Source organism: Leucoraja erinacea, chromosome 13 (assembly GCF_028641065.1).
Source record: "Leucoraja erinacea ecotype New England chromosome 13, Leri_hhj_1, whole genome shotgun sequence".
NCBI classification, from domain to species: Eukaryota; Metazoa; Chordata; class Chondrichthyes; order Rajiformes; family Rajidae; genus Leucoraja; species Leucoraja erinaceus.
This window is the reverse complement of record NC_073389.1, coordinates 23,621,181-23,645,247: the sequence shown is the minus strand read 5'-3', so window position 1 is coordinate 23,645,247 and position 24,067 is coordinate 23,621,181. Positions and strand designations below refer to the sequence as shown.

Sequence of the window (24,067 nt, the reverse complement as noted above, 5' to 3'; positions counted from 1 at the left end):
AGCTTTGTGGCTGGTCTCCATCCAGCGGGAGGAGCAGGCGCAGCTGCAGTTGCGGGGGGCGGCCGCCTGGTGACGCTGCGCCCGCCTTGTGACGTCAGTGGGCCGGGCCGGGCCGGGCCGGGAGGGGCCGGTGGACTGAGAGCAGCCGCCGCCATGGAGGACTTCCAGGCCGCTGATGAGGTGATTCCGTGTGGCAGCTCCATCTTCTCGTTAGCCCATCTCACCCGTGGCGGGATTCCCACCCGCACCTGGAAGCCGGTTGCTCGAGTGGCAGTGGGCGGCCCTGTACTGGGTGGAGATGACACTCGGCTGCTCCCATCCTCCAGGCATCGGCCCTCTCTCACTGCCTCCTTCCCCTCCCCTCCCCCCCCCTCTCCCCCTCCCCTCTCCCTCTCCCTCTCCCTCTCCCCCCCTCCATCCTCCCTCTACCTGCCTCTCTCCCTCCCTCCCTCTCCCTCTCCCCCCCTCCCTCTCTCCCTCTCCCTCTTTCCCTCCCTCCGCCTCCCCTTTCCCTCCCTCTCCCCCTTCCCTCCCTCCGCTCCCCCCCTTCCCTCCCTCTCCCCCCCTCCCTTTCCCCCTTTCCCTCCCTCCCCCTTCCCCCCCCTCCCCCTTCCCTCCCTCCCCCCCTTCCCTCCCTCTCCCCTCCCTCTCCCCCTTTCCCTCCCTCTCCCCCCTTTCCCTCCCTCTCCCCCTTTCCCTCCCTCTCCCCCTTTCCCTCCCCTCCCCCCTTTCCCTCCCTCTCCCCCTTTCCCTCCCTCTCCCCCCTTTCACCTCCATCTCCCCCTCCACGTCAAACTCCCCCTCAACTACTTGCCCCTCTCCCTGTCTCCACCCATCCCTCTCCCTCGCTACAACTACAACTCTCTCTGCCTCCTCTCCTTTTCTCTCTGTCTCCTCTCCCTTTCTCTGCCTCTTTCCCCCTCTGCCCCCTTCCCCCTTCTCGCCGCCTTCTCTCTTTCACATGCACTCCTTTTGTAATATTTTGGTTCTGGCTTAACCGGCATATGGTAAATTGATTCATAGGAATATGGCACTTTCAGATATGTTGTATATCACCAAATTGTTTACTTGCAGGGTGCGTTCAATGTGGATGAAACCAACAATATTGTCAAAGAGGTATGTTTGCATTTTTGTATAGGAGTGACTTAGAAATAATTGGTCAATGTATGTGGGTGTTGAAATTGATTTATTTGAACCCGAGGTAGAAAATACTGAAAACATTCAGCAGATCAGGTAGCATCTGTGGGAAAATAATCAGTAAATGTTTCAGGTTGAAGTCCTTTGTCAGAACTAGGAAGAGAAGACCAGTAGGTTTAAGATGTAGAGACAGTGAGGGAGGGATAGATAGCATCAAAGAAGCTTCTCCAAAGCGACATTAGGGTTAGTCTGGAGGTTAGCTATAAATGAGGTCATCTAGTTAATGGAGATCGTTATAGTGAGAACCTGAACAAAGGAACACAAAAGCTATAAATGTAAAGACATTCAAAGTTTGGGCACAAAGGATTGTAAAAATTATAAAATGCAGAATAGTAAGGTAGGCCCAACAGGTTGAGCTGTTCTACTGGTGAGAGAAAATCCTGAGTCAATAACAGGTTGGCTTGTCGTTTCCACAACAGATGGATAATATGAGCTACCTGAAGTTGCAGCATTTGATTTGACACAAGGAACTGCAGATGCTGGTTTACAAAAAAAAAATACAAAGAGTAACTCGGCTGGTCATGCAGCATCTCTGGAGAATATGGTCATGGAGAATAGGTCATATTCTCCAGAGATGTGTGTTCCACTGAGTTACTCCAGCCCATTGTAGCGCAGAACAAAAGTAACAAAGGAGATGCAGAGGAATTTCATTAGTCAGAGGGTGGTGAATCTGTGGAATTCATTGACATTGACGGCCGTGGAGGCCGAATCAATGAGTAATTTTAAATTGAGATTGAGTGGTTCTTGATAAGCGTGTCAAAGGTTACCGGAAGAAGGTAGGAGAATGGGGTTGAGAAGGAAAGATGGATTAGCCATGATTGAATGGTAGAGTAGACTCGATGGGCCGAATGGCCTAATTATGCACCTATGATTTATGAACTAATTTGATATTGATTCCAGAAGGTTGTAATGTCCGCAGATGGAAAACACAATATTCCATCAGCTTGAAATATTGGCTCAATGTTTCTCTCCCCATGAGCACTACCTCACCTGCTGGACATGAATTATTGCTCTGCATTTTACAACATTTATATACCTTTATCACTTTCTAATTATCCTTATTTAATTGTATTCATGTTCCTTCCTTCGTTCAGCTTCCCTCGTTCTCCAACTGTCTCCAATTTTCCATGGTAATAATTTGCCTTTAACAGAGAAGCTCTCTTTCATTATCCGTCCCTCCAATGTCTTCTCTGCAAATTTAAACTAGGTGAAAATATGTAGGTTTTGATGGAGTATCTTTAACCTGAAACTTCAACTGTTTTTCCTTGCACAGATACTGCCTTAGTTTTTACAGCATTTTCTGTTATTACAGTATTCCATTATTTACGATTTTTTCCCCATTTGAAATTGAAAGCTTTTGCAGTCACTAAAGTGTGGCTTATTATCCGGAGAATCTGTATCTAGACCAACAATGTCAACTTGTTGAATAATGCCTGTAGGGAGTCCCTTTTTGGACATTTTAAATCATGTGCCTTTGAAGGCAAGAGGACTTAAATATTTACATGGTGTAAAGTTGTATTTGATGGCAAGTGGTTTTTCTGCAGTCTTCCTCTGGTTCGACTAATTCTTCCTGAATAGCTTTCCTATTTACATCGTGTTACAATAAAATGCTATTATTCTCTTTGTTTCTTTGTCTCCTTAAAAATTGATCATTTTTAATTAGTCGTTCTAACTTTTACAACCATGTTGAGCCGAAATCCTATTTAATTGATAAATCTTAATTTCAGTGCATCGACAATGTTATTGGAGGGGTTGATTATAATCACAGCAAGATCAATCAGTGGATTGCAGCTGTAGTTGAACAATCCCTGATGCATTTGGTTAAAATGGGAAAGCCATATAAATACATTGGTAAGTATTCTGTGATCATGTAAAAGACTACGTAATGAGGATATTGTTGGTAAAATAAAGTCTCTTGACAACCTTGTACTGAAAATATAGTGCAGATGCAGAATAAAGATGTCCTTGGTACCAAATGAAGCTAACCCTGTAATTGTGGCGAGATGAGCACCATAATTTTATTTTCTTGCCACATTTCTGTCCAGAATTTGGTTATTATACATACAAAGTTTCTAGAAGATCAAATTATAATCTGGATCGAACATTAGGACAACTCAGAAATAAATATCAATAAGGCAGTAGAGGCTTGGTCACTGTGTAGGCTTTAGACAGTGATAGATTTTTAGATATTAAGGAAATCAATACATTTAGGTTACTGCTGGAAAGGAGCACTGAGGGAAATTATAAGCCATGATCATGTTGAATGATGGATCAGATATAAGAATGCAAATGGCTTTATTTTATTTTTTTTGCCCATAAAAAAAATTAAGTCTGACAACTTCTGTGTTTTAAAAATCCATGACAAACATTCCACTACATGAACAATTAAAAAAGCATTTAATCCAAAAGGGCACTCTTGCTGCTTTTTACACTCCATAAGACTGAATGGAGTTGCTGCTCTCATACCAGGTAAAACGATGCTCAGGTCAGTGGGCGGACTCCTCAGTGTAAATACTGGGGAAAGTGTCCCAAATCTATGCTTTACTTCAAGCTATGAGATCGCGGCTTCAGAAGGGCATTAAATTTGTTGCTTTGGGGCAATTGCCAACAAACATTATAGCCAAAGAATGGCTTCTTATGGAAGCTATTTTCAGTTTGGCTTTTAGGCTTAAGTATAAGCAAACGGACATGTTTGTCGCACTGGGAAAATAGTCCTTGTAACAGAATAATCTTATTGAAATTCTAATATATTGGTAATTCTAGTGACCTGCGCAGTAATGCAGAAAAGTGGAGCTGGCCTCCATACAGCAAGTTCATGCTACTGGGACAGCAGTACTGATGGTAAGTCTTTCTGCCTTGACATTGAATTGTTGTTACAATTAAGGACTGAACTGAATCCTAATGGAGAAAATGGTATCATCGTCAGTTAACAAATGCACCTTATTGATTTGCTAAAAGAAGCTGTAAATTCAAAATTCTAATAGTTTGAATGCAGCTCAATGGCGCAGTGGTAGAGTCGCTGCCTTTCAGCGCAGAGATCCGGATTCGATCCTGACCACCAATGCTGTCTGTCTGTATGGAGTTTGTACGTTTTCCCTGTGGCCGCATGGGTTTTCTCCGGATGCTTCGGTTTCAAGATTCAAGAGAGTTTATTGTCATGTGTCCCAGATAAGACAATGAAATTCTTGCTTTGCTTCAGCACAACAGAATATAGTAGGCATGACTACAGAACCGATCAGTGTGTCCATATACCAATATATACACACATGAATAAATAAACAGATAAAGTGCAAATAAACAGATAATGGGCTATTAATGTTCAGTTTTGTTTGAGTTGATTTTAATAGCCTGATGGCTGTGGGGAAGTAGCTATTCCTGAACCTGGACGTTGCCGACTTCAGGCTACTGTACCTTCTACCTGAAGGTAGCGGGGAGATGTGCAGGTTTGTAGGTTAATTGGCTTCTGTAAATTGTCATTAGTGTGTAGGATACAACTAGTATGGGTGATTGTTGGTCAGCGTGGACTCAGTGGCCGAAGACTCTGTTTCCACGCTGTCTCTCCAAAACTAATATCTCTATAATAGTTTAAATGATCAGCGAATAGGTGCCATTCAGTTGTAATCGCTTGATGGGAATTGATTGAATAAAATTACACATGGCAAATACTACTGAGCTTTTAGCAGTGGGCATGCGTAATTTATCACTTAATTGGGTATATGTAATTTATCACATGATAACCAGTAAGTAAGGTCTTAAGTTATGCAAAAATTGAAGGAGAATACATAATATGGAAATAAGTGGGTGGATTAGAATGAAATAAGAACCAGAGGCTCAATTGGCTAAATTATCTTTGTACTAAGAACATGAGTCTTGATTTTTTTCTGTACATTAATCTGTGCATTATATGTTTATTTTTACAGGAAGTTGCACAGTGAGGTGGGAAAGCAGGACCATGTATTGTGTCGTCAGTGTGTTTGCTGTCAGCATTATGCTGTGACGTATGAGAAATCATGTAAGCACCGCTATTCCTAAGTAACAACTCTTAACAAAGATATATATAACAGACAAAGAACATTTGAGATACAGCGTTAATATGCATTTAGTGATTAGGAAAAGCATTCCAGGATGAATTTAAAAGTTTGATAAAGCAATATTCATTTGTGTTTCTAATGGACTTGTGACTCTTAAACATTAAGGGATTGTTACCGGTTGTGGCTTCTGCTTGTACTACACCAGGAATCAACGATGATATTGTGGAGATTTTATACTGTTATAACTAATTTTTCATGATTATTTTGGAGATTGAGTTGTGCATATTAAAATATCTAACGGTCAACCAGGTCAATTTAAGTAAGACTATCTCTTCTGTCACTGTTCACTGTTAAGTAGGACTATCTCTTCTGTCACTGTTATAGCTGATTCTCACGTTGCGAGTTGACACAAGAGGTAACCCGAGTTAAAACTCGTGGTAATAACGTACGATTAACGTACGGAACTCGTGGACGCAACTTAGAGATTCGTGGCGCTAACGGCAGGTACTCGTGTAACTTGTCGACTCTTGCAAAAAATCAAACGTGTTCGAAATTTTCCACAAGTCAATTTTACTCTTGTGGTTAAGAATTAAAACATTTTAACTCGTTGTAATAACGTAGTGGCCCGTGCGTTTACCTTAGTGTATCGTGAGTCTACCGTGGGAACTCTTTAACTCAGCGGGCAGGCAGCAGCAGATTGTGGATCCAGTTTCCCAGCGACAATCACCTGCCATAAAGCGAGAGAAATCATGCACTGTTGTAGGTCTCCTTTGCACGTCAGTGTTTCTGTTTTTCTCCACTCATTGTTGACGCTATCTGTCACCACCCCCACCTACACCCTCTGCTTCCCGGCCATGTGTGTGACCCCTTCCCTCCCCTCCAGCTCCCCACCCATTGCACCGGCGCGGGGGCTTTGCACTGTCTTCACGCCGGGGGGGGGATGGGTTAGGTGAGCAGGAGAGTGGGGTTGTTTGCAGAGGGAGGGGGCAAGGGCTGTACAGTACCCAGTCTCAGCTCCTGTCCAGGGGGGTGGCCGGAGACGTCAGGACCTACGGGACACCAACCCCCAGGCCCACCAGGCCCACTGCAAGCACAGAGATCCCAGAGACCCACAGCCAGCAGCAACTCCAGCCCAGCCCCGCTCCAACTCCAGAGGAACACGCTCCCCGTAGGGGCAGAAGCTGATGGTGTGCAAGGTACGTCTTGTTCTTGGGGTGGCGGATGAGGGGGCGCAGCTCGGGCTGTGGGCGAACTGCCACTTGTTGCCGTAGCGACCCATCGGGGAGCGGGAGGGGGGTATTGTGCTGTTTGATCGCCCCCTACTATCCCAGGGACAGGGAGACACAGCATCTTTTGAGACTGGTGGGCAATCACTTCCAAAGTTCTGCCCACAGTCAGTACACCTATCCTACACTTGTCTCCCGCACTAAGATCACCCCGCAGAGAATGATCCCAGCCTAACCCAAGAGCCATGTCACCCCAGACAGATTAATGACGCCCCCCCCCCCACAACCTCTCTCCATCTCAACATGCCTGGGCTGCGAAGCAACTCAGGAGGCGAACCCTGAGCTCCGTCTCACAACAATCTGATGTGCACATCGTCCACATTCAAAGATTTAATCAGCCGTCTCCCCGCAGTCTGTAGACATGGCAGTAAATTCAATTAAAACATATCAAACCTGTGTGTTTCAAACAAATCATAAGTATAACTGCTCTGGCACTGGATGGTGCGCATATTCCCTTTGTAGGTCACATCAATAGATGCGGCCGCTCTGAATTATATCTTTAAAACAAAGCCACAGGATGGAGAGGTCTTCTTACCACTTGTTTATTAAAACATAACACTGTTGCTTATTAAAACAAACCTTCAATCAGGATTGGCTCAAGAGTAACTCGGGAGACGAACTTGGAACATCGCAGAAATGACAAGTAAACGGCAAACTTGTCATACCCGTGGGAACTCGGTTAAACACTTGATCATACACTTGCAATCTCGTACACAACCACGAGTCTTTCACTCGGGGTACCTCTTGTCTCAACTCGCAACATGAGAACCAGCCTTTATGGATATTTGTATTGCATTGGACTATTTGCCCTACTGTAGCAAAATGTGAGCAACAGGGCATTTGCATTTTTCAAGATTATTTATTTTTTTAAATTGTATATTTAGAGCCTGAAGTTCCATAAAAAGCAGAATAGAATTCATTGTCACAGAAGGAGGAGGCCAAGTCAGATATTTTTAAGGTGGAGATTGCTAGATTCTTGATTATTAAGAGTGATGGGGGTTATGGAGAGAAGGCAAGAGAATGGCATTGAGAGGGAAAGATAAATCAGCCATGATTGAATGGCAGAGTAGACTTGATGGGCCGAATGGCATGATTCTGCTCCTATAACTTATGAATTTATAAATCTTAATCCTGTTTTCATTTTGTTTGTAGAGAACTTCATTGAGAACTTTTGCAAGACTGGGATAAAGAAAAATAGTTCTTGAAGAAAAGTCAACTGGAACACTAATGTTATTTCACTCCCTCAGAGGCTGTCTAACAGCTGAATGAGTTTTTATTTTGGCCATCTGTCATCAGTGGTTCCGTACAAGAAACTGAGGGTTAATTCTAGATTATGTGGTGGAAATTGTCAATTTGTCAAAATGCAGTCACATGCAAGAATAAAAAAGAAAGTTTGCCTAAAGGTCCTTTAGTAATTTATTGTGTAGCCCTACAAAATATGTAAAATTATTTAAAAGATTTAATTTCTTTGCTTGTTTAGTCAAAAACTTTCATCTTGATCCATAAATATTGACCGACTGATCATGGAATTAATAAAATTGTATATTTGCTTGTACTATTTGATTCCCTAACTCCTTACTTCATTTATTGTATTTATTGAATTAATCTTATTTGTCCATCAAATTTTAAAACCCTTGTTCTGGTTCTCTAGAAACCTAGCAGTCATTGGCTCTTCTAGGTTTACAATCTGAATAAAGGTGTTGTGAAATGCAGTGATAACATTTTTGAGGGTCTAAAGGCATAAAGCTAAGACTATGTTGTAATTAAGTGCTACCTTTGCTGCAAAAATAGTAAAATCTAGAAAGTTGTTATATACTATTTTGTCAAGATATTGGATTACCTTTATAATAAATTGTCATTGGTTTATTTTCATCCTGTACATAGTTGTCTGCCAAAGCCATAAACTGCTTTGCAATGTGGATTGATGTACTTTCATTGAACTTTGTATAGATGATAACTGAACATTATTCATCATGCAACCACAGGAATTGGCATATTTCCGCTCATTGGTTGTACCATAGTCTAGCATGTGCTTTTACTTGAATCAATTTACTAAATTTGCAGCAGTGACTATAGAAAGGAACATCAGAGCTGCTTTTAGTTTTTGTTATATGGTCAAGTTAAAGTACCACTGATGATATTAAAGAACTTGGATTGCTCAATAAAAAAACATGAAGACACGTGACCAGTCTTTTCTTTCAAAGTCAAGTCAAAGTAAACTTTATTGTCAATTCAAATAATGCAACAAGTAGGTACACAGAGGATTGAAATTGCGTTTCCCCATACTCCAAATGTGCAAGTAATATTTATAACACAGACAGACTATATACCAATAAAGATAGACAATGGACATATACATTATATAAAATATTCACAGTGTGCCAGAGTGTAGTAAATTTTAAGGTATGTTATTAAGGTGCAATAATAAAGGTGCAATATAGAAAAGTGCAAATAGCATACTGCAGACATTGAGTTAAAGTTATTTTGACAGTTGGTCTTTGTTTGTGTAATGTTCATGGAATTTTCTTGAGTGTGTTGAGTAGTCTGATGGCCTGAGGGAAAAAGCTGTTTTTGAATCTGGTGGTTTTGCTCCGCATGCTGCGGTAGCGCTTGCCGGATGGTAGGAGGGTGAACAGTTTGTGTGCTGGGTGGGTGGTGTCTTTGATGATATTGGTTGCTCTCTTGCGACAGCGAGATGGGTACAAGTCCTGGATTGCTGGTTGGGGTGATCTGGTGATCTTCTCCGCTGTCCTCACCACTCTCTGTAGGGCCTTCTGGTCAGCAGCAGAGCAACTGCCATACCAGACTGAGAGACTGCTGGTAAGAATGCTCTCAATGGCACCCCTGTAAAAAGTGGTGAGGGCAGAAGGGGGGAGGTCGGCTCTCCTCATCCGTCGAAGGAAGTGGAGGCGTTGCTGTGCTTTCTTGACTAGGGAGATGGTGTTGGTGGACCATGTCTGATCATCCGTGATGTGCACTGCAGTCTGAAGAAGGGTTTCGGCCCGAAACGTCACCTATTTTCTTCGCTCCATAGATGCTGCTGCACCCGCTGAGTTTCTCCAGCAATTTTGTGTACCTCCCAGGAACTTGGTGCTTTTCACAGACTCCACTGCACTGCCATTGATGGTGAGTGGGGTGTGTGCTGTCTGTTTCTTCCTAAAGTCCACAGTTATTTCTTTTGTTTTATTGACATTGAGTTGAAGGTTATTGATATCACACCAGTTGATGAGTTGTTGTACCTCCTCTCTGTAGGCTGAGTCGTCATCGTGGCTGATGAGACCCACCACTGTTGTGTCATCTGCGAACTTGATGATGTGGTTCGAATTATGTTTGGCACAACAGTCATGTGTCATCAGCGTGAACAACAGAGGGCTCAGCACACATCCCTGTGGGACCCCGGTGTTCATGATAGTGGTCTCTGATGAGTTTTTGCCAACTCTTACTGTCTGTCGGTGAGGAAGTCCAGTAACCAGTTGCATAGTGGGGTGCTGATGCCTATTCCGCCGAGTTTATTCACCAGGTGTTGGGGGATGACTGTGTTGAAGGCGGAGCTGAAGTCGATGAACAGCATCCGCACGTAACTGTTATTGTTTTCCAGATGAGCCAGGCTTAGGTGGAGTGCTGTTGCTATGGCATCATCAGTGGAACGGTTGGGACGGTATGCAAACTGGAATGGGTCAAGTGTAGAGGGGAGACTGGATGTTATGTGGGCCTTGACCAACTTTTCAAAGCACTTCATCATGATGGACGTGAGTGCTATGGGCCGGTAGTCGTTCAGTGTTGAGGCTGGGGATTTCTTGGGTATCGGTATGATGGTGGTGGCTTTGAAGCATGCTGGTATGGCTTGGCTCAGAGAGGTGTTGTAGATGTCAGTGAGAACATCTGTGAGTTGGTCAGCACAGTCTCTGAGCACAAGCCCCAGTATGTTGTCAGGACCTGCAGCTTTTCTGGGGTTCACCTTGAGTAAGGTCCTCCGCACATCAGCTGGGTCCAGGTGAAGTGTTTCACGTATAACATCCACAACATAACATTCTCCATTTGGCAATTAGCCAATGTTCCTTTTGACTTTTTCAGGATTGCTAAGAAGAGTTGTCCCTATAAACATTCTCAGGTAGATATTGAGTTTATTTAAATTTTGATCATGCTACTGTAGTCAGAAGGTAGTTCCATTAAAGTCATTTTTTTGCTTAAGCTAGTGATCTTGTAATGCGTAATGAAATTGCTTTGAAACGGAAAGGTCATTTAGCAAGGTGCCAAATTTAGGGAAAGTTTTTTTCTATTATTCTCGCTGCAGTTTCTTCACTTTTATGGTGGTGTTATGGATGTCGGTAATTTACTGCTGCTGCTTGTCTAAATACAGGATAAAACTTACAAGTGCAGCTTGCATCTTCTCCCAATAGAAGTTCCCTGTTCCAGTAGGAGGCATTTAATAGAGGTATGTAGGAAAGAACTGCAGATGCTGGTTTAAATCAAAGGTAGACACAAAATGCTGGAGTAACTCAGCGGGAGAGAAGGAATGGGTGACATTTCGGGTCGAGACCCTTCTTCAGTCTGAGCTACTCTAGCATTTTGTGTCTACCTTTAATGGAGGTATGTAGTTTCCTAACAGCAGTCTAGAACCTAGCTAGAATTGTTACAAGAAATATATGCAAGTATTAGCTGATATTACATGCTTGATCAGCCATCAAAATGTATGTAGAGATATAGTGGAGTGAATTTTTTAACTTCTGATCAACTTTTTTTATGTTCTTAGCTTTCACTTGAATTGTTTATTCAAATTTATCAGGCTTACCCTTCCATATTATTTGATTAATTTTATCCTTTAAAACAAAGGTGTACTTGGATTCAAACTACTCGTGTGATAAGTTAGTTTGTATAACATGTGTCTCCAAAGCTGAACTATCATTAGTTTTTTTTAAATTATCCCAGTTTAATATGGGTAACAAAATTAACCTTGATGTCTCAATAATGCATCTTCCTTAAGCCTTGCCTAATTTTTGAATTTTACTGGAGATTTTTGTTAATTGTAAAATATTTTCCAATTCTATGTGATATTAATGAATAAGCTGAATGCAAGCAATCTTGGACTTTGTTTTATAATTTGCCTATACCCATGAGGTCTGTGGAGTGGTTTTCTTAACAATATACAGACACTATATTTGTCTGCACTCCCTCAGGAGAGTGACAATGCATCACAGTGCCACAACTGATGTTTTTCAAGGTATGAATAACCTGAAGCCAGCAACACTGATTACCTGCATTGAGGTGGAAGATACAATAATGATAAGGATTTCCACTGTAAATTGTACTTTGAAGCAGTATAACACAGATGCAATGAAAGATTATAATAGTCTAGCATGAGAAAGTGGCACAGATTGGACTGTTTAAAAAGCAACATTGGCAATCATTTTGATCTCTAGAACAGATGGCTAAGTGTACAACAATAAACTAACTTTTTCTTTTGTGTTTCGGAACTGTATTGTTCATCCTATCCATTTCCTTCCCAGGCTTAGTGTGACGCTCTATGATAAGTACAGTGGCCTCCATAATGTTTGGGACAAAGACCCATCATTTATTTATTTGCCTCTACTCCACAATTTGAGATTTGTAATAGAAAAAAAAATCACATTTGGTTAAAGTGCATATTGTCAGGTTTTATTATGGCTTCTTTGACTTTCAATGGCACAACTGGTCCTCATGATGATAAACAGCAATACAATTTTCCAAAGGTGATGGAAAGACTGGAGGAAAGACTAGGTGCTGAGAGCTCACCTATACCTGCATTAAGGAGGCAATTAAACACACCTGAGCAATTACAAACACCTGTGAAGCCATGTGTCCCAAACATTATGGTGCCCTGAAATGGGGGGACTATGTATAAACACAGCTGTAATTTCTACATGGTGTAACCAAAATGTATAAAAAATGGCCTTTATTAAAATCTGACAATGTGCACTTTAACCACGTGTGATTTTTTTCTATTACAAATCTCAAATTGTGTAGTAAAGAGGCAAATAAATAAATGATGGGTCTTTGTCTAAAACATTACGGAGGGCACTGTAGTCATACAGATCGGAAACATGCTCTTTGGCCCAATTTGCCCATGTTGATCAAGATACCCCATCTACACCAGCCTCATCTGCTTGCGTTTGGCCTATGTCCCTCTAAACCTTTCCAATCTGTCCAAATGTCCAAAAGTGCCTGTCAAAATGTATTTTATCATTGTTATAGTCCCTGTCTGAACTACCTCTTTCAGCAGCTCATTCCATATATCCACCACCCACTGCGTGAATGTTGTCCCTCAGATTCCTATTCCTGCGCTCTGGTTCTTGATTCCCCTACGCTGGATAAAAGACTGCATTTATGGGGTGCATCTCGCTTATAAGATAATTTCACATTTTTGTATTTGTCGTTTGCATGGATTATTTGTCCATTAAAGCTCGTTTACCATTTTTCATTCTTTTTTCAAAATTTTGTTTGAGCAAGGAATTCAGAAACAAAATTAAATGGAAATTGAGAAACTGCAAATATTGAAATGTTCCTTATTTCCTTACAAAGGAAACCATTTCAGCTCATTGAGTCTAGGCCTGCTTGTGAGATCAATCCTATTCACCCACCGGGCTGGTAACTTGTTAAATCCAATGAATGCTGGAGACATACAGCAATTGTACCCTAGTGTTTCCAGCTTTCTGCAAAATGTAACAAAATATTCCCACTAGGGGGCAGTTTTGCAGAGATTTATTTTGAATATTTTCATGTATCCATAATAGCATTAGATTCCTTAATTTACCAAGGAGAATAGAAACAAAGAATGCAGACACAAAATGCTGGAGTAACTCAGCGGGTGAGGCAGCATCTCAAAGAATGATGGAATTATAATACAGTGTTGCACAGCGTAAAAGCTGCAATGAAATGAGTGCTACTGGCATAGTTTCCAAGGCACCTGCTACTGCACACCTTCTATAATGGATTCCTTATCCTTGCTGGAAGTATATCAAGCATACTTGATAATCTACCTCATTGGAGACCCTTAGACTATCTTTGATCAGACTTTACTGGCTTTATCATGCACTAAATGTTATTCCCTTATGCATCTGAACACTGCGAATGGCTCGATTGAAATCATGTATTGGCTTTCCTCTGACTGTTTAGCACGCAACAAAAGCTTTTCACTGTACCTCAGTACGTGAGAATAAACCAAATTTAGACAAAGGTCCATATTTGGGCCATGGGAAGATGTCACATATACATGTTCTCCAGAGATGCTGCCTGACCTGCTATTTACTCCAGCATGTAGTGTCTTTTGTAAACCAGCATCTGCAGTTCCTTGTGTCTTCATTCAAAAGCATGTTCACTGTTGCACTACTTACTGTTGCTGTTTCATATGTGTAATAGTTTTTACATGAAGGTCAAAACTGAATGAGCAGAAACAAAACGTGGGAAGACTTGAATCCCTGCCACAAACTCCACCTGCTGGACACCATTCCCATTCCAGGAAATTATGTGAAGCTGTGCTAGAAGTTCATGAAAAACAAAATAAACTGCAGATACAAAATCCAGATGATTCATGTGCTTTTTATTGCCTGTTTTTACATTTTTATCTGTTTCCATTCCACCTCTAAAACTGCCCTTTTCCACTGCCATAATGGAGTCTTTCTTTGCCCTTGTCCCTAGATTTGCAACAAAAAATATTGAGTTTACATTTTTTCACCATATTGATGGCATTCAAAATAATTCTGTACTAAAGGGTAATTTGCTTTGTCACATTGCAGATAATGATATAACCATGCAAAAACACCCCAATTTTATAGTAAATGCATTATCACATTTCTTGCTGCTACACCAGATGAAGAAAGTAAGCTATTTGCTTAACATGAGTGAATTGAACAATGTTTTTTCAGCTAAAGTACATAGTAAGCCAATTTGAAGTTGACTCGGATTATAATTATACATCTCTGCCGTCTCCTATTTAAATTTAATGCAGTTTGATAACATAATTCATTGCTTTTCCTTGTTAATAATGGAGTGTGCTTGTAAGACTGATGGTGTTGTAATCATGCAGTATACATTATCAGCTAAACTTTGCTCTAAATTACACCCTTGGATTCATTAAAAGGCACGCACCATAATTTGAGACAATTAAGCCTACAGAGGGTTTTCTTAAATTCAAGGGTGATGAGTTACAATGTAATGTTACCAAGTAGTAGCAAAGGGCTATTATTCTTTGCAATATGAATGTGTAACACTTTTGGTACAATAAATCTGTAAATAATAATTTTCGCTGCTATTCCCATGGCTTGTGTTCTCCTTCCATTCTTGAACAGCTGGTGAATGATAAAAGGTTTCAATTGCTACCTCAATGATACAAGCCAAGAACAAAGATATCTGCATCATCCATGCCATTGACAGGACCCAGCCACCGCTGGACCGATCAAAGCCTGTCATCCCCATCGACCTGGCCCAAAAATGGCAACAGCAGTAGAAATACAGTCAAGAGCATCTTGGAAAAACACTGCAATGAAAGCTCTAATTAATCATCTTAAACCTCCCAATAACAGAAACCATGGAATGTCCCCAGCAATATATTAAATTGAGGCCTGCTCTGGGGTAGAGAATATCAAAGGTTCATAACCCTCAGAGCAGGTTTCTCCTCATCTCCATCCAAAATGGCAAGCTCCAATTCTGAAATTGTGCCCCCCTACTCTCGTTACTTGGACTAGGGGAAACATTGTCTTGGCATCCACCCAATCCAACCCTCTCAGAATCTCACATTTTTCTTGAAGATCACCTCATATTTTACTACACCAACGAGTTTAGGTCCAGCCTGCTCAGCTTTCCTACATGTACTAATCTACATCCTAGAAGACCTTTCTCTGCTCTCCCTTCAATGTAACCACATCTTTTATGTAGGCTTAAATTGCATGCAATAATGCAGGTATAGTTTGTGCAGTTCCTTATGTAGTTCCCTAGAGGACCTACATAAGGAACGGAGGCCAAATCACTGGATGGATTTAAGAGAGAGTTAGTTAGAGCTCTAGGGGCTAGTGGAATCAAGAGATATGGGGAGAAGGCAGGCATGGGTTATTGATTGGGGACAATCAGCCATAATCACAATGAATGGCGGTGCTGGCTCGAAAGGATGAATGGCCTGCTCCTGCACCTATTTTCTATGTTTTCTACGTTTTCTAATAAGAACAGGTGATCAATGGTCAGCATGGACGGGTAATTTTGCCTCAGTGAAAATTTGTCAGTCATTTTGACATTGCATAACGCTTGTCAGTCATTTTGACATTGCTTGTGGGAAACAATTTCACATCTTTGTGTAACATGAAGAATAAATCATCAGTAACTGCTATTTTTAAATGTAGAAGATGAGTTTGCATTTTACTATTAACTATTAAAAAAATCAACAAATGAATTTTATTGTCTACAAAGAGGAAGAACATTTCAGCACTTCCATCTAACAAGCCATTTTAGGTTTGTTTAGTTTAGAGATACAGCATGGAAACAGGGCTTTCTATGCTGACCATCGATCACCCGTTCATACTAGTTCATTTTTGTCGCGCTTTTGCATTCACTCCCCACATACCAGGTGCAATTTACAGAGGCCAATTAACCCACAAACCACATGTCTTTGGGATGTGGGAGGAAAACCGGAGCACCCAGAGAAAATCCATATGGTCACATAGAGATTTGCAAACTCCACACAGACAGAACCCAAAGTCGGGATTGAACCCAGGTCTCTGACGCTGTGAGACTACAGCTTGACCAGCTGCACCACCATGCTCTCCACTGCCAGGAAATACACTTGCATGTATAGGAAGGACTGCAGATGCTGGTTTAAACCGAAGATAGACAGAAAATGCTGGAGTAACTCAGATGGACAGGCATCATCTCTGGAGACAAAGAAGGAGTGACGTTTTGGGTCGAGACCCTTCAGACTGATGTCAGGGAGAAGGAGATACATAGATAAGGAAAAGTAAGGTGTGAAAATAGGACAAAGGAAATCGAGATCAAGGAAAATGGAGAATAGATCATTATTAGCTGGGAGAAGGGGTCAAGGAAAGAGCGTGGCCCTGTTTCTCCAATCTTTCCACCACCATGCACAACAAGCACAAGAAGCAACAAGACAGACTCCATTGTATGCAGATGCCAAGAAATGTGTTCAGCTCTGGCACAACTAATCTAGTGTGTGGACTCAATAAGAAGAAGAAAGCTGGGAGAAGGTAACACCAAAGCAAACAATTTCATGAATAGTAACAATCCTTCACTAACTTCCTAATTAACGTAGGTTATGGGCAAATTGCCATTCAAAGCAAAGATATCCACCCAAATTTGAATGCTGGAGAACAATCGATCATGTCAATTGATACCTATGCAAATAATCTCCAATCCTGTTCTGATCAAGATAGCTCTCTCTGAAACATAAATTTCAGAGCGCTCTAAGAGCAGATAGTCCATAGTACTAACACGACTTTGGTCGGTGGGGGCGCTGCAAGCCGGCACCCTGTCAGCAGCGTGTCCGTTTTTTTCCAACATTTTTTGTGTTTTTAGTATGTTTTAAAGTATGTTTTTAATGTTTCTATGTGTGTGGGTGGGGGGGTGGGGGGGGTGAGGGGGAAACCGTTTTGGACGCCTCCTCCATGGAGAGGTGACTTTTTCCATGTCACCTCCCCGTGGCCAAACATCGAGGATCGGTGCGGCCTTTCCCGGAGACGCGCCCGGGGCTTCAGCGGTGGGTGCAGCGTGGACTCTTGTCGCGGAGCGGGTGAGCCCTCGCTGGGGCTCGCCAGAGGGGAGCGCTCCGTTTCGCTGGCCCGCAGCAGCCGGCAGCCTGAAGCCGCGGTCTGCAGAGCTCCAGCTGGCGCGGCGTCCGCAGCCCGGGTTCCCTCATGGGGGGACCCGGGAGAGGACGAAGCTTCTACAGCAGGCCCGCCGTGGACTTACCATCACCCCTGGAGGGGAGCTTCGACTGCCGGCCCTGCGGTCTGTGGTGCTTCTGGCTGTGGCGGGGGCTTTAAATCTTCGACCGCTGGCCTACGGCCTACACCAACCTAAATCTGCGGTCTCCGGTGGGGAAGAGCCGACACTGGACTGGTTCTGGACTCTGGTCCCCACCACGGGGGGAAATGGAGGAGGACTGGCCAAATTTTGTGCCTTCCACCACAGTGATGAATACTGTGGTGGATGTTTGTGTTAAATTTTTATTGTTTATTGTGTGTTCTTTCTCATTGTACCGCTGCTGACAAATTCATTTCACTTGCACTTTATGTGCAATGTGACGAATAAAACCATATTGTATTGTATTGTATTGTAAATCAATGTCAGGAGGTCACAGGGTTATTGTGGATAAGGAAATATATTCTGTCTGAATTAATTTGTCCGACGCAAAATAACCTAATATCTCCCCTCACTACAGCATCTAATGGATTCTAAAATAATCCACTGGTTTTGAAGGTTTATTGAATATATTGAATACGAATTATGTGCAAAAATTGTTTCCAATATTTATTCTGAAAGCTGTTTATGCAATTTAAATCTGCCTGGTAATTTTACACCTTTAATTTGCTTTTAAAAAATATTTCTGGTTGCATTTTAAACGTTTATTGTTGTCACGTGTCTGAGATACAGTGAAAAGCTTTTATTTGTGTGCTACTCAGTCAAATCAAATCGTACTGTACATTAATAAAATTAAGCCATACACAAGTGCACAAAATATTGTTACAGTCTTCTAGAGTTAGTGTTATAACGTTATAGTTACAACAAAAAAGTCCAAGGTTCACAATGAGATAGTTTGAAAGATCAGGACTATACCGACTTATAGGGGACCGTTAAGTAGTCCAATGACAGCAGGGAAGAAGCTGTTCCTGAATCTGGTGGTACGTGCTTTCATAGTTTTGTAACTTCCGCCCGACCAGGGTGAGAAAGGTCATTGATTGTCCCGTTGAACCCGTCCCGCTGAGTTACACCAGCATCTTACGTTTATCTAAAGTCATTGATTATGCCGGCTGCTTTCCCGAGGTAATGTGAAGTGTGGATCGAGTCGATGTTAGGGAGGCTGGTCTGTGTGATAGACTGAGCTACATCCACAACTTTCTGCAATTTCTCGCGGTCTTGGTCAACGCTGTCGCCAAACCAAGCTGATACAATATGATGTTATGGTATCTATGGTGTATTTATGGAAGTTGGTAAAAAATCATTGGAGACATGCCGAACTTCCTTAGTCCTTAGGAAGTAGTGATGTTGGTGTTGCTTTATTGGTGATATGTACACCAGGAACTTGAAGCTCTCGATCATCTTCACCAGCACCATTGATGCTGATTGGGGCGTGCACTCCTGGGACCAAATTTAGAGCAAGGGAGGTAGATAGGTCTTTAAACAAAATAAGGAAGGAAGGGTAATACTGACAAGATAAACAAAGGACTGCAGGAAAATGAATAGCAAAAGTATATCTAAACTGTGTAGAAGGAACTGCAGATGCTGTTTTATACCAAAGATAGATACAAAATGATGGAGTAACAGCGGGTCAGGCAGAGATCTCTGGAGAAAAGGAATAGGTGAAGTTTCGGGTAGAAACTTTTTTCAGATTGAAAAATAGAGAGGAACTGTGTCTGAACTGTGTCATGAACAGTTAGAGCGTACAAAAGAAAAATTATTTTTGTAAGAAAAATAACACAAATATGGCCATATTATATACAAAAAGTTAAGCTGTATGAAAATGTTGAAACCAATTTAAAGGTACTTTCTCTGAATTCACAAAGCATTTATAAGGTGGTAAATTAATTAACTGAGCAATAAATGGATCCAATATAATTTAGTTTAGTTTAGAGATACAGCACGGAAACAGGCCCTTCGGCCCACCGAGTCCCTGCCGACCAGTGATTCCTGTGCACTAACACTATCCTGCACATTAGAGAAAACTTACATTTTTACTGAAGCCAATTAGCACCTGGAAAAAAACACATATGGTCACAGGGAGAACATACAAACTCTGTACAGATAGCACCTGATGTCAGGATTGAACCGGTACTGTAAGGCAGCAACTCCAATGCTGAGCCACTGTTCCGCCCTAATTGCTGTTAGCAAAATGGACGAGGTTGAGAATTGAATATCCAAATCAATCTATCAACCAATCAGCCTTTATTGTCATCTTGCAAAGCAACAGTTGTAAAGGTAAAGGTATTCAATGTTTTGGAAGGATGGGCAAAAAGGGAAAAGGGCTTGCATTGTCAGTAAATGATGTAGACAGAGTGAGAGTAAGAAAGGACAAAATCAAGATGTAGGATCAGATTGGCTGTCACCGGCAACTGCTACAGAATAGTCAACATTGGTGAGGATTATCTAGAGAATAATCAGGAAATTAGATCAGCACATATCAAGAACACCACAGCAATCATGGGTGACTTTGCCCGACATACCGACCTAGAAACAAGAGAGTAATAACAGTGAAGAGGATAAATTGCTGAAATGTGTAAGAAGTTTCTTTAGACCAGGAAGTTGCGGAGTTCACTAGGGAGGAGACTCTCCTAGATTGGGTATTGTGCAATAAGAAGGGGTAACGAGCAATCTTGTTGTGCAACTTCCTGAGTGTAGAGTAACCACAACACGATAGCATTCATCATTTAGATGGAAAGAGAAACAGTACAGGCCAAAACTGGGATGTTAAATTTAAAGACAGGGAACCATTAAAGTATGAGGAGCAAGTTAACTGTGGTAGATTGGAAGCCTTCATTAAAATGTTTAATGGTGAATGGGTATTGACTAATTAAAAAAAAACATCTGCAGGAACTGCAACAGTTTTACATTTCTTTCTCAAGCAAAATCACAACAGAAAAAATGTGGCTCAGCGGCAGAGTTGCTGCCTTACAGCACCAGAGACCAAGGTTCGATCCTGACAACAGGTGCTGTCTGTATGGAGTTTGTACATTTTCCCTGTCCCATTGTGGACATCAGACTTTGTCCCTGGAACAGGTGTGGTGCAATAACGAGAAGTATATTCTGCACTCTGTATCTTCCCCCTTTGCTCTATCTATTGTACGTGAGTTTACCTTGATTGTATATATGGTGACGACACTCCTCTCGAAGGACTGCTCAGATCCCCGTCATTGGCAGACAGGCCAGACAAAGCCTTCCAAAAGTTCCTTGTTGCTGGAAAACTGGCACTCTGGACTGAGCTGAGGCTGCAGTCAAATGAGCTGCAGGTGGGTCCAATTGGTGATTATTGGATCAAGTCACCTGCATCTTGTAAACCCTACTAACCCAGGAGCTTAACCGTGGCTGACGAGGGAAATTAAGGATAGTGTTAAATCCAAGACGAGGCATACAAATTCAGAGGAAGCAGCAAACTGGAGGACTGGGAGACAGCCAAGTACAAAGGGGTTAATTAAGAGCGAGGGAGGGGGAAAGAACATGAACGAAAGCTTGCGGGGAATATAAAAACTAACTGTAAAAGCTTCTTTAGATATGTAAAAAGGAAAAGATTAGTGAAGACAAATGTAGCCCTCTTACAGTCAGAGACAGGTGAATTTATAATGGGAAAACAAGGAAATGGCAGACCAGTTCAACAATACTTTGGTTCTGTCTTCACTAAGGAAGACACAAACAATCTCCCAGAAATACTAAGGGTCTGAGGATCTGATCTATTGGGAGGGAGGAACTGAAGGGAATACACATTAGTCAAGAAATGGTGTTAGGTAAACTGTTGGGACTGAAGGCAGATAAATCCCCAGGGCCTGATGGTCTGCATCCCAAAGTACTCAAGGAGGTGGCCCTAGAGATCGTGGAAGCATTGGTGATCATTTTCCAATGTTCTCTTGACTCTGGATCAGTTCCTCCAACACTTTTGCCACCACCAACAGGATCCCACTGCTGGCCACATCTTCCCATCTCCACCCCTTTCTGCTTTCTGCAGAGACTCCCTGGTCAACTCGTCCCTTCCACCCAAACCATCCCCTCCCCAGGTACTTTCCCCCTGCAGCTGCGGGCGTTGCAACACCTGTCCCTTTACCTCCCCCCTCGACTCCATTCAAGGACCCCAACAGTCTTCTCAGGTGAGACAGAGGTTCACTTGCACCTCCGCCAACCTCATCTACTGTATCCGCTGGTCCAGGTGTCAACTTCTCTACATCGGTGAGACCAAGCACAGGCTCGGATATCATTTTGCTGAACACCTTAACCGACCTGATCACCCAGTTGCTCAGCACTTTAACTCCCCCTCCCATTCCCAATCTGACCTTTCTGGCCTGGGCCTCCTCTATTGGCAGTGAGGCCCAGCGCAAATTGTAAGACAGCACCTCATATTTTGCTTGGGGAACTTACACCCCAGCAGTATGAACATTAACATATCTAGCTTCAAATAGCCCTTGCTTTCCCTCTCTCTCCATCCCCCTTCCCATTTCTCCCACCAGTCTTACTGTCTCCGACTACATTCTATCTCTGTCCCGCCCACTCCGCTGACATCAGTCTGAAGAAGGGGCTCGACCCGAAACGTCACCCATTCCTTCTCTCCAGATAGGCTGCTTTTCCCGCTGAGTTACTCCAGCATTTTGTGTCTACTCTGGATCTGTTCCTGTGGACTGGAGGGTAGCCAATGTAACCACTTTTTAAGAAAGGAGGGAGAGAGAAAATGGAGAATTAAAGACCAGTTTGCCTTATATCGGTAGTGGGGAAGATGCTTGAGTCGATTATTAAAGATGTTATAGCAGCGCACTTGGAAAGCAGTGACAGGATCGGTCAAAGTCAGCATGGGTTTATGAAGGGGAAATCATGCTTGACTAATCTGCAATTTCAAGAGAGAGTTAGATTTAGCTCTTAGGGCCATGGGAATCAAAGGAAATGGGGGAAAAAGCCGAATGGGGTACTGATTTTGGATGATCAGCCATGATCATATTGAATGGTGGTGCTGGCTCGAAGGGCCAAATGGCTTACTCCTGCACCTATTTTCTATGTTTCTATGTTATAAGTGGAATGGATAAGGGAGAGCCAGTGGATGTGGTGTATCTAGACTTTCAAAAAGCCTTTGACAAGGTCCCACGCAAGAGATCAGTGTACTAAATTAGAGCACATGGCATTGGGGGTAGGGTATTGAAACGGATAGAGAACTGGTTGGCAGACGGGAAGCAAAGAGTAGGAATTAACGGGTCCTTTGCAGAATGGCAGGGTATGACTAGTGGGGTGCCGCAAGGATCGGTGTTGGGATCCCAGTTATTTATAATTTAGACAAGGGAAATAAATGTAACATCTCCAAGTTTGTGGATGGCACAAAGCTGGAGATGTGAGGAGGATGTTATGAGGCTGCAGGGTGATGTGGATAGGTTGGGTGAGTGGGCAGATGCATGGCAGATGCAGTATAATGTGGATAAATGCAAGGTTATTCACTTCGGTGGCAAGAACAGGCAGGCAATTATCTGAATGGTGTCAGATTAGGAAAAGAGCAGGTGCAACGAGACCTGGGTGTGTTTGTACATCAGTCACTGAAAGTAAGCATGCATGTACAGCAGGCAGTGAAGAAAGCTAATGGTATGTTGCCCTTCATTGCAAGAAGGATTTGAGTTTAGGAGCAAGGAGGTCCTACTGCAGTTGTACAGGGTCCTGGTGAGACCACACCTGGAGTATTGTGCACATTTTTGGCCTGCTAATTTGAGGAAGGACGTTCTAGTTGTTAAGGGAGTGCAGCGTAAGTTCACCAGGTTAATTCCCGGAATGGCGGGACGGACATCTGATGAAAGAATGGGTCGACTTGTTAAAGCTTGCCCGCGCTCTGGAATAATAAACGACGTCAGACACTCATAGTAAAGATGCAACTTTATTATGCTAGCGGGAGTGGGAGAGTCACTGCAGGTATGGTCATGTACTTGCCAGCTCCTTGTGGCCCCACTCGATTATATTGTGCTCGGGCAGTATATTTATATATGAGTAGTCATACGGGTCCAGCTAATCACACAGCTAATCACAGTCGCCTGCACTGGTTCTTATCGTGTCCAGAACAGAGTTTTCGTCTGCAGTTCTACTTGGTATCGGGCCTCTTCCCTTTTTAGTCACAGCACCCTTTTGCAGTTCTGCAAAACTACGAGCTATTTATTACCTAGCAATTCTAAGTAAGTTAAGCAAGCTCACCATGCAATCTGTCACGTACATATTAACACTTAAACCCCCATCCTCCTCGACAGATTGGGCTTGTATTCACTGGAATTTAGAAGGGTTAGGGGGGGATCTTAAAGAAACATATACAATTCTTAAAGGATTGGACAGGCTAGATGCAGGAAAAAAAATCCCGATGTTGGGGGAATCCAGAACCAGGGGTCACAGTTTAAGAATAAGGGGTCAGATGAGGAAAACAAATTTCACCCAGAGAGTTGTGAATCTGTGGAATTCTCTGCCACAGAAGGCAGTGGAGGCCAATTCACTGGATGTTTTCAAGAGAGAGTTAGATTTAGCTCTTAGGGCGAAGGGAGTCAAGGGATATGGGGAAAAAGCAGGAAAGGGGTATTGATGTTAGCTGATCAGCTATCATCATATTGAATGACGGTGCTGGCTCGAAGGGCTGAATGGCCT

General features: G+C 42.5%; 1 protein-coding gene across 1 annotated transcript; it reads left to right on the top strand.

Annotated features, from left to right (window-relative positions):
* Positions 1–83: 83 nt before the first annotated feature.
* dynlt3 (dynein light chain Tctex-type 3) lies at positions 84–8,694 on the top strand. The gene is made up of 6 exons (XM_055644586.1): positions 84–180; positions 1,075–1,116; positions 2,925–3,048; positions 3,961–4,038; positions 5,118–5,209; positions 7,667–8,694. The coding sequence occupies exons 1-5, from the start codon at positions 154–156 to the stop codon at positions 5,192–5,194; spliced, it is 348 nt and encodes a 115-aa protein (XP_055500561.1). The 5' UTR covers positions 84–153; the 3' UTR covers positions 5,195–5,209; positions 7,667–8,694.
* The last annotated feature ends 15,373 nt before the right edge of the window (positions 8,695–24,067 follow it).

Bases quoted from the DNA above. Each gene is read 5' to 3' on its own strand.
- dynlt3 (XM_055644586.1), top strand. From the start codon at position 154: ATGGAGGACTTCCAGGCCGCTGATGAG. The intron at 181-1,074 runs GTGATTCCGTGT...GTTTACTTGCAG, and splicing joins ACTTCCAGGCCGCTGATGAG to GGTGCGTTCAATGTGGATGA. The intron at 1,117-2,924 runs GTATGTTTGCAT...TCTTAATTTCAG, and splicing joins CCAACAATATTGTCAAAGAG to TGCATCGACAATGTTATTGG.